Genomic DNA, 16,821 nt, shown 5'->3' with positions numbered 1-16,821 from the left:
ACCAACCGCCTTCTACTTGGGTAGCTATTTTACCAGGAAACTCGGATATAAAGTTGAAAGACTTGAACAAACTGACTAACTCTGTTTTATTTCACAATCCTACTTGGTACAGTGACTTTAACTTATGATGGGAATCAACTAACTTGAGTGCAATTCTTCCACTCAGTGAATTCTATGATCACCAAAATTTTTGCCTTTTAGCTAAATGATACTGGGTGATGTCAACCATACCTTTGAATTATACCATGATGGGTGGTTGCAAAAGACATTGAAAGGGGAGGAAATCAGCTTTGATAGAGTAATTAATATGTGGCAGGAACTTTATATTCATTATTACTCTCTTCCTATAATTCTGAAAATTGGTATTATTACCTCCATTTTACTGTTGAAGATGTTGACACTCAGTCTGACTGATTTCAAATCCCATGTTTTCTTCATTGCCCCATGCTGCCTCATCTTTTCCTATGAAAACTTATTATTGAGGCTTCTGGCCACCTTAATCCCCTGCTCTCCTTTCTGTCTACAAGAACTAAGCACAAGTTGAGAGCCACTCTGATTCTAATAGAATTGAGCTGTTTTGAACCAAAGAAATTTACTGATAATAATTTAAGGGGGTAAGGTGTTCTTGTTATCTTTTGCTCCTAGTATTGACATATTGGAACAGTTGTTCAGATAAACCAGTCAACACTACCTGATACATCATTGGGGAAAAATTACAGCCAAGAAAGCCATTCTGTTGATTATCCACATGTGTCCTGAAAGAGATAGCCCAAATTTGTGCCCATTTATACTGTATAGTATTTTCAAAAGGCTCCAAAACTGCCAAGATATTTACAGTGGGAAATATCCTATACCAAATAGATATGGCACCTTCATGCCAATAATCGAGGCAAAACAAAAGACAAAAAACCCACAAACCTAGAATGAAAATAACAGCAAAAGTAGCAGCCTTTTCCCTTGTGGGAAGCCCATGGTTTTTCTTTAGAGAAGAAACAGATGAAATATGAGTAATTATACTCTTTAGTCTCTCTAGCCAAGAGTATAATTGTTTATCTAAGCTTTTTTCTTATAGATTAGAATCTTGTATTACAGTCTAGTAGATTGATTTAACTGCCTCTGTGACTTCCTTTTATTCTTAAGATTGGGCAGTCCATGACAAAGAGGCTAATTGCAACCCAATAGAGCTAAACTAATGTTTTATTAAGAAGGAGTTGGTATCCTGAGCTTTTAGGAGAACAAATGTTTTCATAATGCCACAAATAACTTATAGAGCAAGTACGAGGCTCTTCATATTCAGCTGTCTGTTCACGTTACCTTATATCGACCATGTCTAAGTAGCATCAGCGAACTGTGCTGAATAATCAGTCACACCACTTAGGTCTCTGTAAAGGTGAGATCAGTAAATGTATCTCTAGGAAAAATTAGAACTGCTGATGTGTCGTTTTTCTCTGACTGTACAGTGGGGGTTGGCAAGAAAGCAAATGAACTAATTTAGCTAATAAGGTCAATGATTTCAAAGGGATGGGCATAAGGAAATTCATTGTGGCGTTGTTATGATAGTGAAATTCCAGAAACCACTAGGTATTTATCAAGAGAATGTATGTGTGGTCAGGAAGGAGCAAATGCCTATTTCTCTGAGATGATTGAGTTTGAGACAGGAACCAGAGGCCATTGTAGATGGGTCTAGAGGTGGAGGGGAGATAAAGGAAGTTGAAGGTTATGTTCCTGATGACTTTTGTTTTTTCAGTGAAGTGCAAGGCAAGGTAATCTGCTGAAAGTGAGGAGAAGGGTAGTACAGTGGTCTTGAGAAAAATGCTTAGTGTTAGAACCAGGGACTACCAGAAGGCCCTAACAGAGACAAATAAGATTCCTGAGAAGCTCTGAGAGCTCATCTTTGAGTGCTCCAGTTGATTTGAATATGAAATTAAAATTCCTTGGCTTTGCATTGACTCTTCAGCTTCCAGGACATTTTGATATCAAAACTCCTTAATGGTTACTCAACTGGACAATTGCTTTTAGCTTTGCTTTCTCTAGGAAGAAAAAATTCCTTTCCAAATCTTTCTTCCTAAATGTCCCCTCTTCAGGTATTTCTGAGTAAGTTCAATATTTGCCACCACCACTTTTTTTCCTGCTAGCAGTTTTCAAATTTTCCTTCAGTGGACAGAAACACGTCCAACGTTCCCTCCCCAATCTCTGTTATCACACCTCTTCCACCCAAAGCCATTCTTGCATGAAACAGATAAGTTATGCTGCCACTTGCTAACAGCTGAGTGTATTTCTCTCTTTATATTTAAATTTTATCTACATATAATATGAATTCCTGGTCAACATTTTTACTCATTTACTTATTCATTCATTAAACAAAAACGTATGTAGTGGACACTATGTGCCGGTTGTGGTACTAGACAACCAGGGATAAAAAGAATATGATCTGTCCTCGAATTGTGTAATAAATCCCATTTTCACTTATGTTTAAGGGTAGTCTCACTCAGAATATGCTGTGTGAAAATACTTTAAAATTAAGAATTGATATTGCATTTTCTTTCAGTTTCAGTATTTAATGAATGATAATCCTGTATTTTCTCATGGAGAAAAATGCATGTGTTTTATTTTCATTGTTTTTAATTTTTTTCTTCTTTTAGTTACCTAAAATAAGTTAGAGAAAAACAAACAAACAAACAAACAAAAAACCCATTGCCATCAAGTCAATTCTGACTCATAGCAACCCCATAGGACAGAGTAGAACTGCCCCATAGTTTCCAAGGAGCGCCTGGTGGATTTGAACTGCTGACCTTTTGGTTAACAGCCATAGCGCTTAGCCACTACACCACCAGGGTTTCCAAGTTACAGAAAAGGGAAGAAATATTCCTTGATTAGGCTGACTTTGTGTGTACAATAAGATACACAAGACATACAGTTGAACAAGCTTTGTTTTTATATGTAAGTCAGGAACTATTGCTTCCTCATTAAGAAACCCAGCAGTGTATTCACAATGCTTCAGATAGAAAATCACAGACTGACAGGCTTTTGTTGTCATATTTCTAGTTCCTCACACGTGATCCTAGGAAATGAGAGAACACATGCCATTCGATGATTTGTACTCTTCCAGGTGTCATTCATTGCGTTTATTTCTTCAATATCTCTTGTTACATTTTTTCAAAATATTGTCTAGATGAACCTTATTGCACACAGAGGATTAAAATGGGTTTCCCTTTTAATCCAATGCTCAGCATAAATTCAACATTACCGAATTTATAAACATAAGCCTCAGTAAATATAAGACATTTCTAGTAATATTCAATGCAATTAAAATACTCAGTTGATGTAACAAAGGGAAATGACCACCAGGTAACATTCTCAGATACCAGTTGTCAACATAGTTACTGTCATATAAAGATGCCCTCACCACTTTTACCCCAATAAACCAGAACCAAACCCAAACCTAATGATAATGAAACAAAATGGGCTTTATTTTTAATTCTAGTTTTTAAAATTAGAAATTAGTTTTATTTATTTATAGCCTCCTTTGTACCTTTCTTTTTTGTACCAGGCCCTGGGCCAGGTGCTGGATAAGGAGAGTGTCGTGGATTGAATTGTGTCCCTCAAAAATGTGTGCATTGGTTTGGCTGGGCCATGATTTCCAGTATGGTGTGGTTGTCCTCCATTTTGTGATTGTAATTTTATGTTAAAGAGGATTAGGGTGGGATTGTAACACCTTTACCCAGGTCACATTCCAGATCTGATGTAAAGGTAGTTTCCTTGGGGTGTGGCCTCCGCCACTTTTTATCTCTCAAGAGATAAAAAGGAAAGGGAAGCAGAGAGTTAGGGACCTCAAACCACTAAGAAAGAAGCACATGGAGCAGAGCACATCTTTTAGACCCAGGGTTCCTGTATAGAGAACCTCCTAGTCCAGGAAAAGATTGATGAGAAAGACCTTTCTCCAGAGCCAACAGAGAGAGAAAGCCTTCCCCTGGAGCTGATGCCCTGAATTTGGACTTCTAGTACTGTGAGAAAATAAATTTCTTTTTGTTGAAGTTACCTACTTGTGGTATTTCTGCTATAGCAGCACTAGATCACTAAGACAGAGAATTATACAACAGTGAGGGAGATGACATGCTAATCAACTACTGCATCACAGTGGTGTTAATGCCTTGTGAGGTATGTGTCCTATGCTGTGAACGTGCAGAGGAGGATACCTCTCTCTTATAGTTCAATCAGAGAAGCCTCCAGAAGGACTTAATCCTTGAACTGACTCTAAAGGGACCAGTAGGTGTTAGCCAGCCAGACAGGGTAGGAAAATGGCATTGCAGGCAGACAGGATTATATCATGTGAAAACACAGAGGGCATGAAACATCATTGGGTACTCAGAAATTACTAGTAGATTTAATTTTAGTATTGAATTTATTCTTTTAGTTTGCTATTGGTTTTAGTAGGACTGGAATACAAAGAAGTAACAGGAGATGAATATGGTACAAAACCTTGGGGCCAGATATACCAAACTTTGGAGGTTAAGTTAACCTGATTACCTCTGGGAGCTGTTAAAGAGTTTGAAAAGGGAGAAAAGCATGATCAGATTTGTGCTTTCCAAAGAACTTGAGAAGTAATGTGAATTGTTGCTTGGGAATATTTGGTCAGGAAGCAGACAGAGAATGTGGTCTTTAGGAAGCTGCCGCCTAACTCAGGTGAAAGATGTGTTGTCTAACATAGTATGAATGGAGTTAAGAGTTTCAATTTGAGAGCTATTGGTGTTATAATCTATAAGGCTTGGATATGATTAGGTGTGTGTGTATATGTGTGTGTGAAGTTAATAGTGAAGAGGGTCAACTTCAATTTTCTGTCTTGGACAACTGGAAAAATCATGAGGCCATTCACCAAGATGAGGAATACATGAAAGATATGGGGGCGGGGGGGTGGGGGAGAGGGAGGAAGGGGCAGAGGGAAGGAGAAGGGATGGTGATATGATCAATTTTGGGCATGTTGAGTTTCAGATACCTGTGGGACATCTTAGTAAAGATGATCAATAGCCAACTAGATGCATAGGTCTAGCACTGAGAAGAAAAGTCTTGGATGACAATATAGATTGCCTGTTGGTCTTTTATTATTTTGTCTTTTAAGTGCTTCTAAGGCTGCTGCCATGTCTGGTGCTTGTTTTTTTTTTTTTTTTTCTTTAGCACGTTATACAGGGTTAGGTTCAGGGTTGGACACAATTTTGAAAGCGTAATTTTTTATATTTGTTTTAGTTACTCGGATGGCATTTGTTAATGAATATGAAATAAGGACCTTCTATCAATTGATGCAGTTTGTCTCTTCTCCAGTTCAGTTATTGGATACAGTAGATGGTGCTGAATCGGTGGGGCAATAAAAAGCTCAAATGAAACCAGAATTAGTATTAGTAATAGTCGTAAAGTATGACATCACTTACCTACACGGCATGGTTTGAAAGACCTTAGGCTATTGTCTTCCCAGGATTTCTTCCTTTACCTTCTTTCACACTGTCTGAAATTTCATCATTACCATGAGTGTTATTCTTTTGGACCATCAGGAGTTTTTCATTTTTAAGGGTTGCTGGCAAATACCTTCGTGAAGGGTATTACCATAGAAGTTATCAAATGCTATTTCTTAATGGAATCTTTAATGGTTTCCGAGTTTTCTAATATGCCTGGAGAAAGGGAAATTGAGACAGGAGAAGAATATGGTAATATTGTTCTACATGTTCACATCTCCTTGACATTTCCTTGAGATAAATGATTTTAATAATGGCAATTTGAAGCCTCAGAAGAGATTTCTTTCCATTAAATTCACATTCTTTTCCCCAGCAAGTTACTGCTATTTCAAAAACTTTATTAAGGATTCTAGATATTCCAAAAAAATAATTTTTAGATATCATACCAGTTGTTAATATGAGAAAGATAACGTTTTGCTATGTTACTAGGAAGTTGGAGTTGTGTGCTAAGACCCATAATATGTGAGCGGATATAACACACCCAATTTGTTAAAATTGGGATTTATTCTCTTAGATATGTGTACATGCATACAAATATATAGTATAACTGTATTTAATTAGGGTTATACTAGATGCTATAACAAATAAACCCCCCAGCTTTTAGCAGTTTACTACAATAGAAGCATATTCTTTGCTCAGATAACTGTCTGAAGTACTTGCTCCTGGCTGGCATATGGCATTCTTCCATGCAGTGATTCAGGGATTTTCCCATCTTCTAGGACCTAGTTGTCATTTGCAACCAGCTGATAGACTGGGAAAAAAAGTTTGGAGAAGTTACACTTGCTTCTTAGGTCTTGGCATGGAAATGATGCATGTCACTTCTGCTTACATTCTGTCGGTGAGAGTTAGTGACATGGGCACACGTAGATGCAAGGAAAGCCAGGAAATGTATTCCCTGGCTGGGCAGCTATTTCCCTGTGACAGACTTATATAATGCAAAGTGGAGCACAGAATTTTGAGACAACTAGCTCTGTTGGGAAACCCTGGTGGCGTAATGGTTAAGTGCTACAGCTGCTAACCAAAAGGTCAGCAGTTCGTATCCACCAGACACTCCCTGCAAACTCTATGGGGCAGTTCTCTGTCTTACAGCATTGCTATGAGTCGGAATTGACTTGATGGGAGGGGGTTTGGTTTTTGTTATCTGCCTAGGCCAAACCCCGTTGCCGTCGAGTTGATTCTGGCTCATAACGACCCTACAGGGCAGAGTAGAAATGCCCCATAGAGTTTCCAAGGAACACCTGGGGATTCGAACTGCTGACCTTTTGGTTAGCAGCCGTAGCACGTAACCACTATGCCACCAGGGTTTCTGCCTTGGCCAAAGGGACTATGTAATAGACATGAGCAAAATACAAAGGTTGTGCATAAAAGTTACTTGTTATTTTGTAGCTACACCTCAAATAGACGATGCTGTTTATGTAGATATCAAATGCTTTAGAATGATGCTTTTCGTTAGTTCTTTGTGTTCTGAAGTTGCTAAGATCCTGTGAACATTAGCAAGAATGTTGAATTCCATATTCATTATATGTGAAAAAACAAGACTTTCTTATTTTTAAGGTTGGACAAAATTTGCCCGATTGACGCGAGCTTTGACAAATAGCCGAAGTGTTTTGCAGCAGCTCACGCCAATGAATAAAACAGAGGTGGTCCACAAACATTCAAGATTAGCCGAAGTAAGTGAGACTAACTTTGCTTCCCAAGATGATGGTGGTACTTTTTTTTTGAAAAAATGATTCAATATAGATATTTCTGACTGTTATTTTATAAATATTTATTTGCTAACTTATTTTTCCCTTGTACAAATTCCAAATATTTCCTTTTATTCTCTCCTACTTTTAAATGAGCAAGTGGTTGATGATATCGTAAGTGATGCCTGTAGAGTGTGAGGTTTCCTTTGAGCAAGTGAGATAGAGAATTCACTAATTTATTCATTTTATGTATGCAGCAATTATTAAGGGTTTACTCTGTGCCTGGCACTCTGCAAAGGATATAAAGTTAAATGAGAAATGGTCTTTGTCATCAAGAATCTACAAATCCAGCAGAGAAAACTCACAATAGAATGTGACAAATTTTATGACGGGTACCATGGGAGCCCATACGGAAGCACTTAGCCACACTTAGAACTCCAGAGACAGCTACCTGCATGATGTGATACCTGAGCTGAGTGAATCTTAAAAGAACTTTAAGAGTTAGCCAGACAAAGAAGGAATGAAGGTCATTTCTACTAGCGAAGCCAGCATGTGCAAAGGCTTAGAGCTGAGAAAGTATGATGACTTTGAGTATGACTTCGGTGTGCCACGAGTCAGGTGAGGAAGGAAAGGCTTAGAATGACATATAGTAAAATGGTAGTGGTTGGTAGGAGCCACATAGGAGCCACATGATAAAGTGTCTCATGTGCTTGGGAAATGACATGATCAATTTGTGATTTAGAAAAAACTCTCACAGAGCTTGGTCCCAGTTAAGGTCCTGGTTGGTTTCCTTTGTTGTCCAATGTTTCTATTGTGTTTATTTAAGAGTATTATTCTGTAAAGGAGTCCACAGATTTCACTAGTACTGCTGAAGGGATTGCTTATACAAAAATGGTTAAGATTTCCTACTTGACCTGGTGGCTGTGGAGGATGAGTAGGTAGGGAACCCAGTTAGGAAGTCCTCACAGCTAGGACGACCATAGCAGAAGTAGGCAGGTACAGAGACACCAAGATGAGAGTCAACACATTTGTTGACAGATTAGAATTGAGTGTGAAACAGGGAGAATGAGTCAAGGACAACTCCTATGTTTTTGGCTTGGACAATTGGGTAGATGGTGATATTGGTTAATAAAATGGTAAATATAAGCAGAAGGAAGAGAAGGTTTGGAGGCGAATGATAATGAGTTCAGTTTTGGACACATTAAGTGTGAAGTTCCTCATGGAAGATTTGAGTGGAGATGCCCAAAAGATAGTGGGATTTAAGGACCTGGCATTCTGGAGAGATATTTGAGTTATAGGCTTGGGTGTCATCCTCACAGATTGATTAATATAGCCATAGGAGTAGGTGATGTTACCCAGGGAGTGTATAGAGAGAAAAGAGAAAAGGAATTGATGAACCGTGAGACAGCTAAAAGCTTTATTGTTCACATGTCTTCTGTAATCATCATTTATCTCACCGCTGTGAAAGATGCCAAAAAATCCAATTAAACATAAAACCTCTGCTGAGCACTTGGTGGATACTCACAAAATATTCTGAAGGAATTTACCAAAGATAAGAAAAATAAAATTAAATGCATATGTTCATTAATTTGCTCTGCCCAAGAAAAGTGGGTTGAAGCACTCCTGAGTAACTGTCTTAACTGGTTGCAAATATTAAGTCTGGTTTGGAGAGGACTGGGAAGTAAAATATATTCCCTGAATCTTGACAACCCTGGAGTTCTTCTTAGACCACAGCAAACAGAGGGGCTTGTTATGGCTTTGTGCTCCAAATAACATTGTTATCTTGGGGAGAGATTAACACTCTGATGTACAGATGTGTTTTTAAAAACAAAAATAAGACATTAAAATAATTAAATATTAACCATAATGATAATCACTGTACTTTAAAAACTGATGTGCAATCAGCACAAGATCTAAAGCAAATAGTCACAATCTTTTTTCTCAATAATGCTTGTTACCAAGTACTGCATGATTTGAAGTTAGTTTCTCTTCTGCCTTGAGTTGTCTACTTCTTTCTGTAACTCAGGCTGAAGCATTGTGACTCAAGCTGTGATTGATGACTTTTGTAGTCATGAGTCCTTTTGGGTTACATCTATTCAGAGTTTTTCTATTCTCTGTTACACAGCTAGGCAAGAACGAGAGAAAGGGGGCCATAGAGAAGAAAATCTCTACCTTACCACTCTGAACCCCTCATGATTGCTTTTTCTCCATACCAGGTGGAAAGATTTTTTTTTCTTTACCTTTGACAGCTCTTCATTTTTACTTTTATTGATTTATTTTGAGGATCTTCTATTGTTGTTTCACCCGATTTTTTTTTGCTTTGTCTTTTGATTATTGGTAGTTTCTTCATCAGTCATCCCTTATTCACAAACCCGATTCAGATCAAAACTGCTTCCTCTCAGATCTTTGGCGTGGTTTTAGAGGACCTGTAGAAATAGCAAGGTTTCAACAGAGATTTAGCCTGCACTTATACAGAGTGTGTCCCTAGCACTCCAAAGACTGACCTAAAAGAAATACCACGTTAGCTCAAGAATATTGTTCTTCCTATTAAGTCTTATTATTTGCTCAACTGAGGTGTCTGGTTTTGCTGTGAAATTTTAGGCTGTGTTATTTTTCTCCAAGATACATAGATTTTATCTCAATTCCATCTGGACCTCCAAATTTGAAGCCATTCCCAGTATCAAAGGTTCCAGTTGTTCTGTAAGCATTTCATCAAGTCTCTACATACATTAACATCCTGCTCATTGCCTTCAGGTTTTCACTTTTATACCAGATGAAGATGACTGTACATACCACTGCCACGTCAGTGGTCCTGACTCAGAGTCAATGCTCTTAGATCTTCAGAGAGCAAGAGTATGTCTGTGTCAGTGCAAAAATACATCAGAAAATGTGATTTGGCCCCCCATCCACCTAAGAGTTACGCTTATAAAAGTGCAAATAAAATAACAATGAAAGTGATGAGTTGTTGCTCACTGATTTATAAAAGAGAGCCCCAGAGACAGCTAAAATTAAAATAGTGCCCTGCTAAGTAGAAAGATCAAAGCCTAAATACTTGTATATATGTATTTTGTGGTGGTGGTTGTTTCCATTCTCTTATTCTTGCTTCTCCTGCTCTTCCTCTTCCTTCTCATTGAGGCGTTTTATATAAGCAAGTCATCATCTAAAGAATTAGACCCTGAGTGTCTAAAGAAATATAGAATAAGGAAACGGATCTCCCATTGGGTGGCAGGTGATAATCACCCGGGAAGGTTTTAAAAATATAGATTCCCTGAGAACCCACACAAGGCCAATTTAATCAGATTTAGTGGGGTGGGGTTTGGGTATGAGTATAAAAAAAAAAAAAAATTTTTTTTTTTTTTAAAAACTTTCTCAGTTGATTATAAAGGATAGCCTGATTTAAGAAATGTCGAACTCAAGGGTGATCTTATTACATCTCTAGGGTAAGCGTCTTCTAGTATTCCAGGGTACTGAGCAGGGCACAGGAAAGTGTTTTACTTTCTTTCAAGAAGAGAAGGAAAACTTTTAGGTAAAAAATGACTTTAATATATAATAGTAACATATTCATTTTTTACTGATGTAGTCATAAAGTATAACCTTTATTTTTATTATTACTTTTTTAGTGGAGGAAGAGGCCTACAATGGCAAAAATGTCCAGAGACCACAAAAGTCATAAGGCAGTGTTATGGATTGAATTTTGTCCCCTCAAAATGTGTGTCAACTTGGCTAGATCATGGTTCCCAGTGTTGTGTGACTGTCCACCATTTTGTCATATGATATGATTTTCCTATACGTCATAAATCCTGTCTCTATGATGTTAATGAGGCAGGATTAGAGGCAGTTATGTTAATGAGGCAGGACTCAATCTACAAGATTAGGCTGTGTCTTGAGTCAGTATCTTTTGAGATACAGAAGAGAGAAGTAAGCAGAGAAACAGAAGGACTTCATACCGCCAAGAAAGTAGTGCCAGGAGCAGAGCGTATCCTTTGGACCCGAGGTCTCTATGCTGAGAAGCTCCTAGACCAGGGGAGATTGATGACAAGGACCTGCCCTTAATTCAGACTTCTAACCTGCTAGACTGTGAGAGAATAAACTTCTGTTTGTTGAAGCCATCTACTTGTGGTATTTCTGTTATAGCAGCACTAGGTAATTAAGACATTGGTGAGGACTTTATTCTTATTTTCCAAGTCTGAATTCTCTATGCTCAAACAGTATGTAGACATAGATGGTAAAACACTAACGCTGGAAATGAAATTTTCATGTCTAACACAGTGACATTGGAACTGATAGCCAGTGGTTGAGATGTGAGAAGCCATGGTTATATGTATGATTCTGTATACTCAATACTCCTGTACCAACATGAAGCTTACATTCCTGGTAGGGCAATTTGCTGCTAAGCAATTTAAGACCAAGTGGGAAAAATATAGCTAGGGCACTGATATTATGTGTAAATGCATAAAAATCTTCATAAATATTTCTAACAATTATTGAACTAAAAACAATAACTATAATACAGCTAAAGAGAATACCAGTAACATATTAAAAATTTAGTTTTAATTTACTTAGGTTCTTTTTTGAGAGAGTTTTCAGAATAATCCCTTCCCAAGTTTCAAAAGATGCTAATATAATTGCTTTGCTTTGTGATATATGAGACTTATGCTAGAGGCTATTTTTGTTTATATCTATTCCTCCATTCAATTGTTCAATGTATATCTGATTTTATGATTTAGATGTTTTGACTTCTACCTCCTTGATCCCAGTAATCCCTAAGACAATGAGTAATTGGATGCATAAGATGGGCAAAGCTATGGGATAACATTGTTTAATGAATTCTCACTCATTTACCAAACTCCTTAGCCCATAGGTTTACTCAGTCTTAGCTTCACTGATGCCGTAGAATGGTCCTGACACTAGGACTCTGATCTGGGCCTCCGATTCATTTTCACTATTTCTAGTTCCTTCCCTAGAACAGCCTAAGGCTGTCCAAACCTCTACTCTTGTTATGTCACTTGCTTTTTATCTTTGTCTCTGAATTAGACCTAATAAGAATAAATCAAGTTCATATAACGTTGCGCTGAAATTCTTGAATTTGTCAAAAAGGTATAGAGAAGTGAACTGAGTCTTTAGAACTTTTTTTTTCCTAAAGGGGATTCGTAGGAATCTGTGCAGGAAATGCAATATTATTTCAGTTCTGATTTAAGGGAGAAAAGGAAAAGGCAGTGTATAACGTTTACAACTTGTTATATCTGTGTGCCAGTCATTAGGCCCCTTGCTGAGTTCCACTCAGCAACCAGATCACCAACAGTGGGGTCCTGTTATTCAGCGAAACCGTCAGAATCAAAGTTATGCTTCCTGAGGTGCTAAGTATGTGTGAGGAATGGATAAGGGTGAGTGACCCAAATAACTGTTGGACACTCAATGAGAAATATGTGACTGCAGGCAGGCTTGCAACGTGAGTGTGCAGAAGATATTCCAAGCAGTGGATGTCCAGCAGTGCTGTGAATCAATGTTGGCTGCTGGAAGGCAAGCCAGATGGACCACCAGACAGATCAACATGGTAGAACAATTGGACATGGAGAGACTTCCTTTGAAAAAAATTTGGTATAACACAGGAGAAGAGCAAGACAAAGCCATGGAGCAGGACTGGCCTTGAGGCCAAGAGTCACAATAAATGGGCTGTGGTTTGACTGCCAGTAAGTTTGATCTAGGAGTCCCTGGCTGGTGCAGATGGTTAAGTGCTTGACTACTAGCCAAAAGATTGGTGATTTGAATCTACCCAGAGGCACCTCAGAAGATAGGCCTGGTGATCTGCTTCTGAAAGGTCTCAGCCTTGAAAATCCTATGGAGCAGCTCAGTTCAGCACAAATGGGGTCACCATGAGTTGGAATGGGCTAGACTAGCAACTAGCAGCAACAACAAGTTTGATCTCATTACTAACTCTGCAGAGATATCCGAGTCATTTGTATATGTATTTTCTCTCTTTTAGGTTCTTCAGCTGGGATCAGATATCCTTCCTCAGTATAAGCAAGAAGCGCCAAAGACACCACCACACATTATTTTACATTATTGTGCTTTTAAAACGACTTGGGATTGGGTGATTTTAATTCTTACCTTCTACACCGCCATTATGGTTCCTTATAATGTTTCTTTCAAGACGAAACAGAATAACATAGCCTGGCTGGTGCTGGACAGTGTGGTGGATGTTATTTTTCTGGTTGACATCGTTTTAAATTTTCATACGACCTTTGTGGGGCCCGGTGGTGAGGTCATTTCTGACCCCAAACTCATAAGGATGAACTATCTGAAAACTTGGTTTGTGATCGACCTGCTGTCTTGTTTACCTTATGACATCATCAATGCCTTTGAAAATGTGGATGAGGTAAGCATTTTTTTTTTTGGACTACTGTGGATTGTATGTTTTGAGAACATTAGGATAAGCGGAGTCTATGGATAAACCAAACTTCTTTTTAGCCACCACTTTCAACCCTCATCCTACTAAACACTTGCCATATATTATTCTCATATTTGATTAATTTATGTCTAGCTCTTCTTGATTTCTGGTGAAAAATGCTAATAACTTGAAAAATGGCCAAAAGAGAAGTGGTGGTTAGAGGAAAAAAAGCAGAAGCAGTCAGATACAGTTCACAAACTAGATAATTGACTAAAGATGATGAAATGAGGCATATTTATTTGAACAACTGCAGAATTTTAAAACTCATTGTGTCCGTGGGCCTTTCGACTTTTCCCCTCCAGATTGATACGGAAGCAGTGCTTGGTTCACATAAAGATAAAGCTTTTGTAGAAGAGCAGTTCTTGAGTTCTTGAATTTTCATTATTTTGGTTTCTTCCTTGTAGTTTTTGTTTTAAATTTTGTCTGAGTACATTTTTGGGCAGAGCTGTATTGGGTGACCTCTGATGTCTGGACTAATTAAAAGTTCTGCTCATTTAAAGATATCTGTGCAACTAGGAATACTTAAAGTATGTATATGCCTTAAAAGACCACTTCATCCAGAACTTCTTAGGCTCTAACTTAATAGTGAATAGTCTTCAGGTTGTTAGACCAAGATAATAACGTGCAACAAATAATCTCAACTAATAATACATAAATGAGCCAATATAGAAAGAATCTATTATTAAAATGTATTCATAATGATAATATTACAAACTTAATTTCCCTAAAGACTCTACTGTGTTCTTGTAGACTGGCCAGATGGAAAATTCTCCATTACACTGATATTGTTGTTACTCTGTGTATTGAGAGGTAGGTTGAAACTTCCCTTCAGTGTTTTTTTCCCCCATAAAATTTCTGCATTCAATCAATTTCAATGATTTTTTTTCTTGCCTTAGTTCTCAAAAAGTGAAGTGTAGACGTTGTGTTTTGATACTGGTTATGTAATTGTTACTTAAAAAATTATGGACAAAAGGAATTACAATAATTTGTTTTCTAATTTTGGATTTCACCTGTATCAAGCTTGTCAAGGCACATTTATTTCTTTCCTATTTACCCTCTGGAGAGGATTGAAAGGAGTTAATATTGAAAATGTTAATCATATGATAAGTGGACAATAAGCAGTATATTTTACTTATGAGGACAGTGGCCAATCAGCGGTAGAATTCTCATCTTCCACATGAGAGACCTAGATATGGTTCCCTGGCAGTGCACCTCATACGCAGCCACCGCTCTCTGTGAGTGGAGACTTGTGTGTTGCTATGATGCTGAACAGGCTTTAGCAGTTTCCTGACTGTCATGGACTAGGAAGAAAGGCCTAGTGGCCTACTTCCAAAAATCAGCCAGTGAAAGCCCATGGATCACAGCAGTCTGATCTGCAACTTGATGACAGTTAATAGCGACATATGTTACTTACTAAACGGACTAATATATTCAGATTTCAGTTATTTAGACTATAGGCATAAAAACTATAATAAAATTAAACAAAAGATTTGCTTAAATCCCAGAAAAGAAAATATATTATGTAATAATAAATACATTAAAAATAATACATAAATATATTAAGAGTCTTACCCTCACTTAAAGTAAATGCAAAATAAAATTATACTGAAATATCATTTTTCAGTTATCACATTTTGATAATAAACCAGGTTGGTGGCTGTGGTGACCAAAGAGGTGCCCTATTGAGATCTGCTTTCAAGAAACCTGCTGTGTGGAGGAGTCAGTGGCACATGGGAGGCAACTACTAGCTTGAGAAAGCATCTCTTTCAAATTTGGTGCTCAGCATCATCACACCCATAGCTTAAAACTGGCCACGGTGGGAATGTTTATACCATCCAAACCCAAAAACCAAACCCAGTGCCGCTGAGTGGATTCTGACTTATAGTGACCCTATAGGACAGGGTAGAACTGCCCCATAGAGTTCTAAGGAGCGCCTGGTGGATTCGCACTGATGACCCTTTGGTTAGCAGCCATAGCACTTAACCACTGCGCCACCAGGGTTTCCCTAGAAAGCAGCAAATGCTATAAATTAAGGATTTTTTTAAAAAACATTTCTGGACAGCCAGTCATGAAACATTTACCAACACAGTTGATCACAGTTGACTAACAACTACTATACCTTCTGATCCATTGCAGTGTGCACCACGAGGCCACACTTCCTCCAGGTTTCTCCACGCCCACGACTGAGAATGGTGGGGATACTATAATTAGTCTACTCCTGCCCAATGCAAGACTCCTCTAGTGAGCAGCGTTTGGTTTAAGATTCCTCATTTACCTGGTCTGGACTTTCTCAGAACTTTGCTGTGGTCTGAGGCCCTCCCTACCCAATTCTTCCTTCCCTTTTGAATTGGGAGTCAGGCCTGCACTCTGGTGTGAAAGCTCTCCCTGTTCCTCTCCTCCCCTTCGTCCTTCTGGGCATTTTATCTCAGTAAAACTCTTGTACATCTAATTCTGACTTGGCATCTGTACCTTAAAGGACCTGAACTGACAAAGTAGAGGTTTGGGGAAAGGCACTCGCATACATGGCTGGGGAAGTATGAATTGGTATCAGCTCTAAACCCCAAACCCAACCCAACCCATTGCAATCGAGTTGATTCCGACTCATTGAGACCCTGTAGAGTAGAACTGCCCCATAGGGTTTCCAAGGATCGGCTGGTGGATTCGAACCACTGATCTTTTGGTTAGCAGCCGAGCTCTTAACCAGTCTGCAAAGAACAATTTGGCAACATCTTATTTTATAAACTCATGGCAGCCCTCTGTGTGCAGAGTAGAACTGCTCTGCGTGGTTTTTAAGGCTGTTTTCTGCCTTTAATAAACTTATCGCCAGGACTTTCTTCCAAAGGCACCTCTGGGTGGTTTCAAACTATGAATTTTTTGGTTAGTTTTTTAGTCAAGTGCTTAACTGTTTGTGTCACCCAGGGCTGCTCTGAGTTGAATCTACGTGACTGGCAACTGGTATTTTTTTCTGGTTGTTAAAAAGAGGACAAGAACTTTCAAATTGTTTAGATTATTCTGTTATTTGCTTCCATGCCACTAAATAACATGATTCTATATCTACTTCTTGGTTTTACAGTTTTAGGCCTTTGATTTCCCATCACTTTTCCTCTCTAGCCTCACCATTTGTGTGCACCATTCCGATTCTGTCATTCTCACAATACAGTTATATGGTCCTTTTGGTTTGATC

General features: G+C 38.3%; 1 protein-coding gene across 1 annotated transcript in view; it reads left to right on the top strand.

Annotated features, from left to right (window-relative positions):
- The window catches only part of KCNH5 (potassium voltage-gated channel subfamily H member 5), a 354,554-nt gene that overhangs the window by 64,708 nt on the left and 273,025 nt on the right, over positions 1-16,821 (top strand). Inside the window, exons 5-6 of the mRNA XM_049899538.1 lie at positions 7,059-7,174; positions 13,173-13,565. Coding sequence (XP_049755495.1) covers positions 7,059-7,174; positions 13,173-13,565 — 509 coding nt within the window. The remainder of the gene's footprint in view (positions 1-7,058; positions 7,175-13,172; positions 13,566-16,821) is intronic.

This window comes from Elephas maximus, chromosome 10 (genome assembly GCF_024166365.1).
Source record: "Elephas maximus indicus isolate mEleMax1 chromosome 10, mEleMax1 primary haplotype, whole genome shotgun sequence".
Taxonomy (NCBI): Eukaryota; Metazoa; Chordata; class Mammalia; order Proboscidea; family Elephantidae; genus Elephas; species Elephas maximus.
The sequence above is the reverse complement of the archived record's forward strand: the minus strand, read 5'-3'. Positions and strand labels throughout refer to the sequence as shown.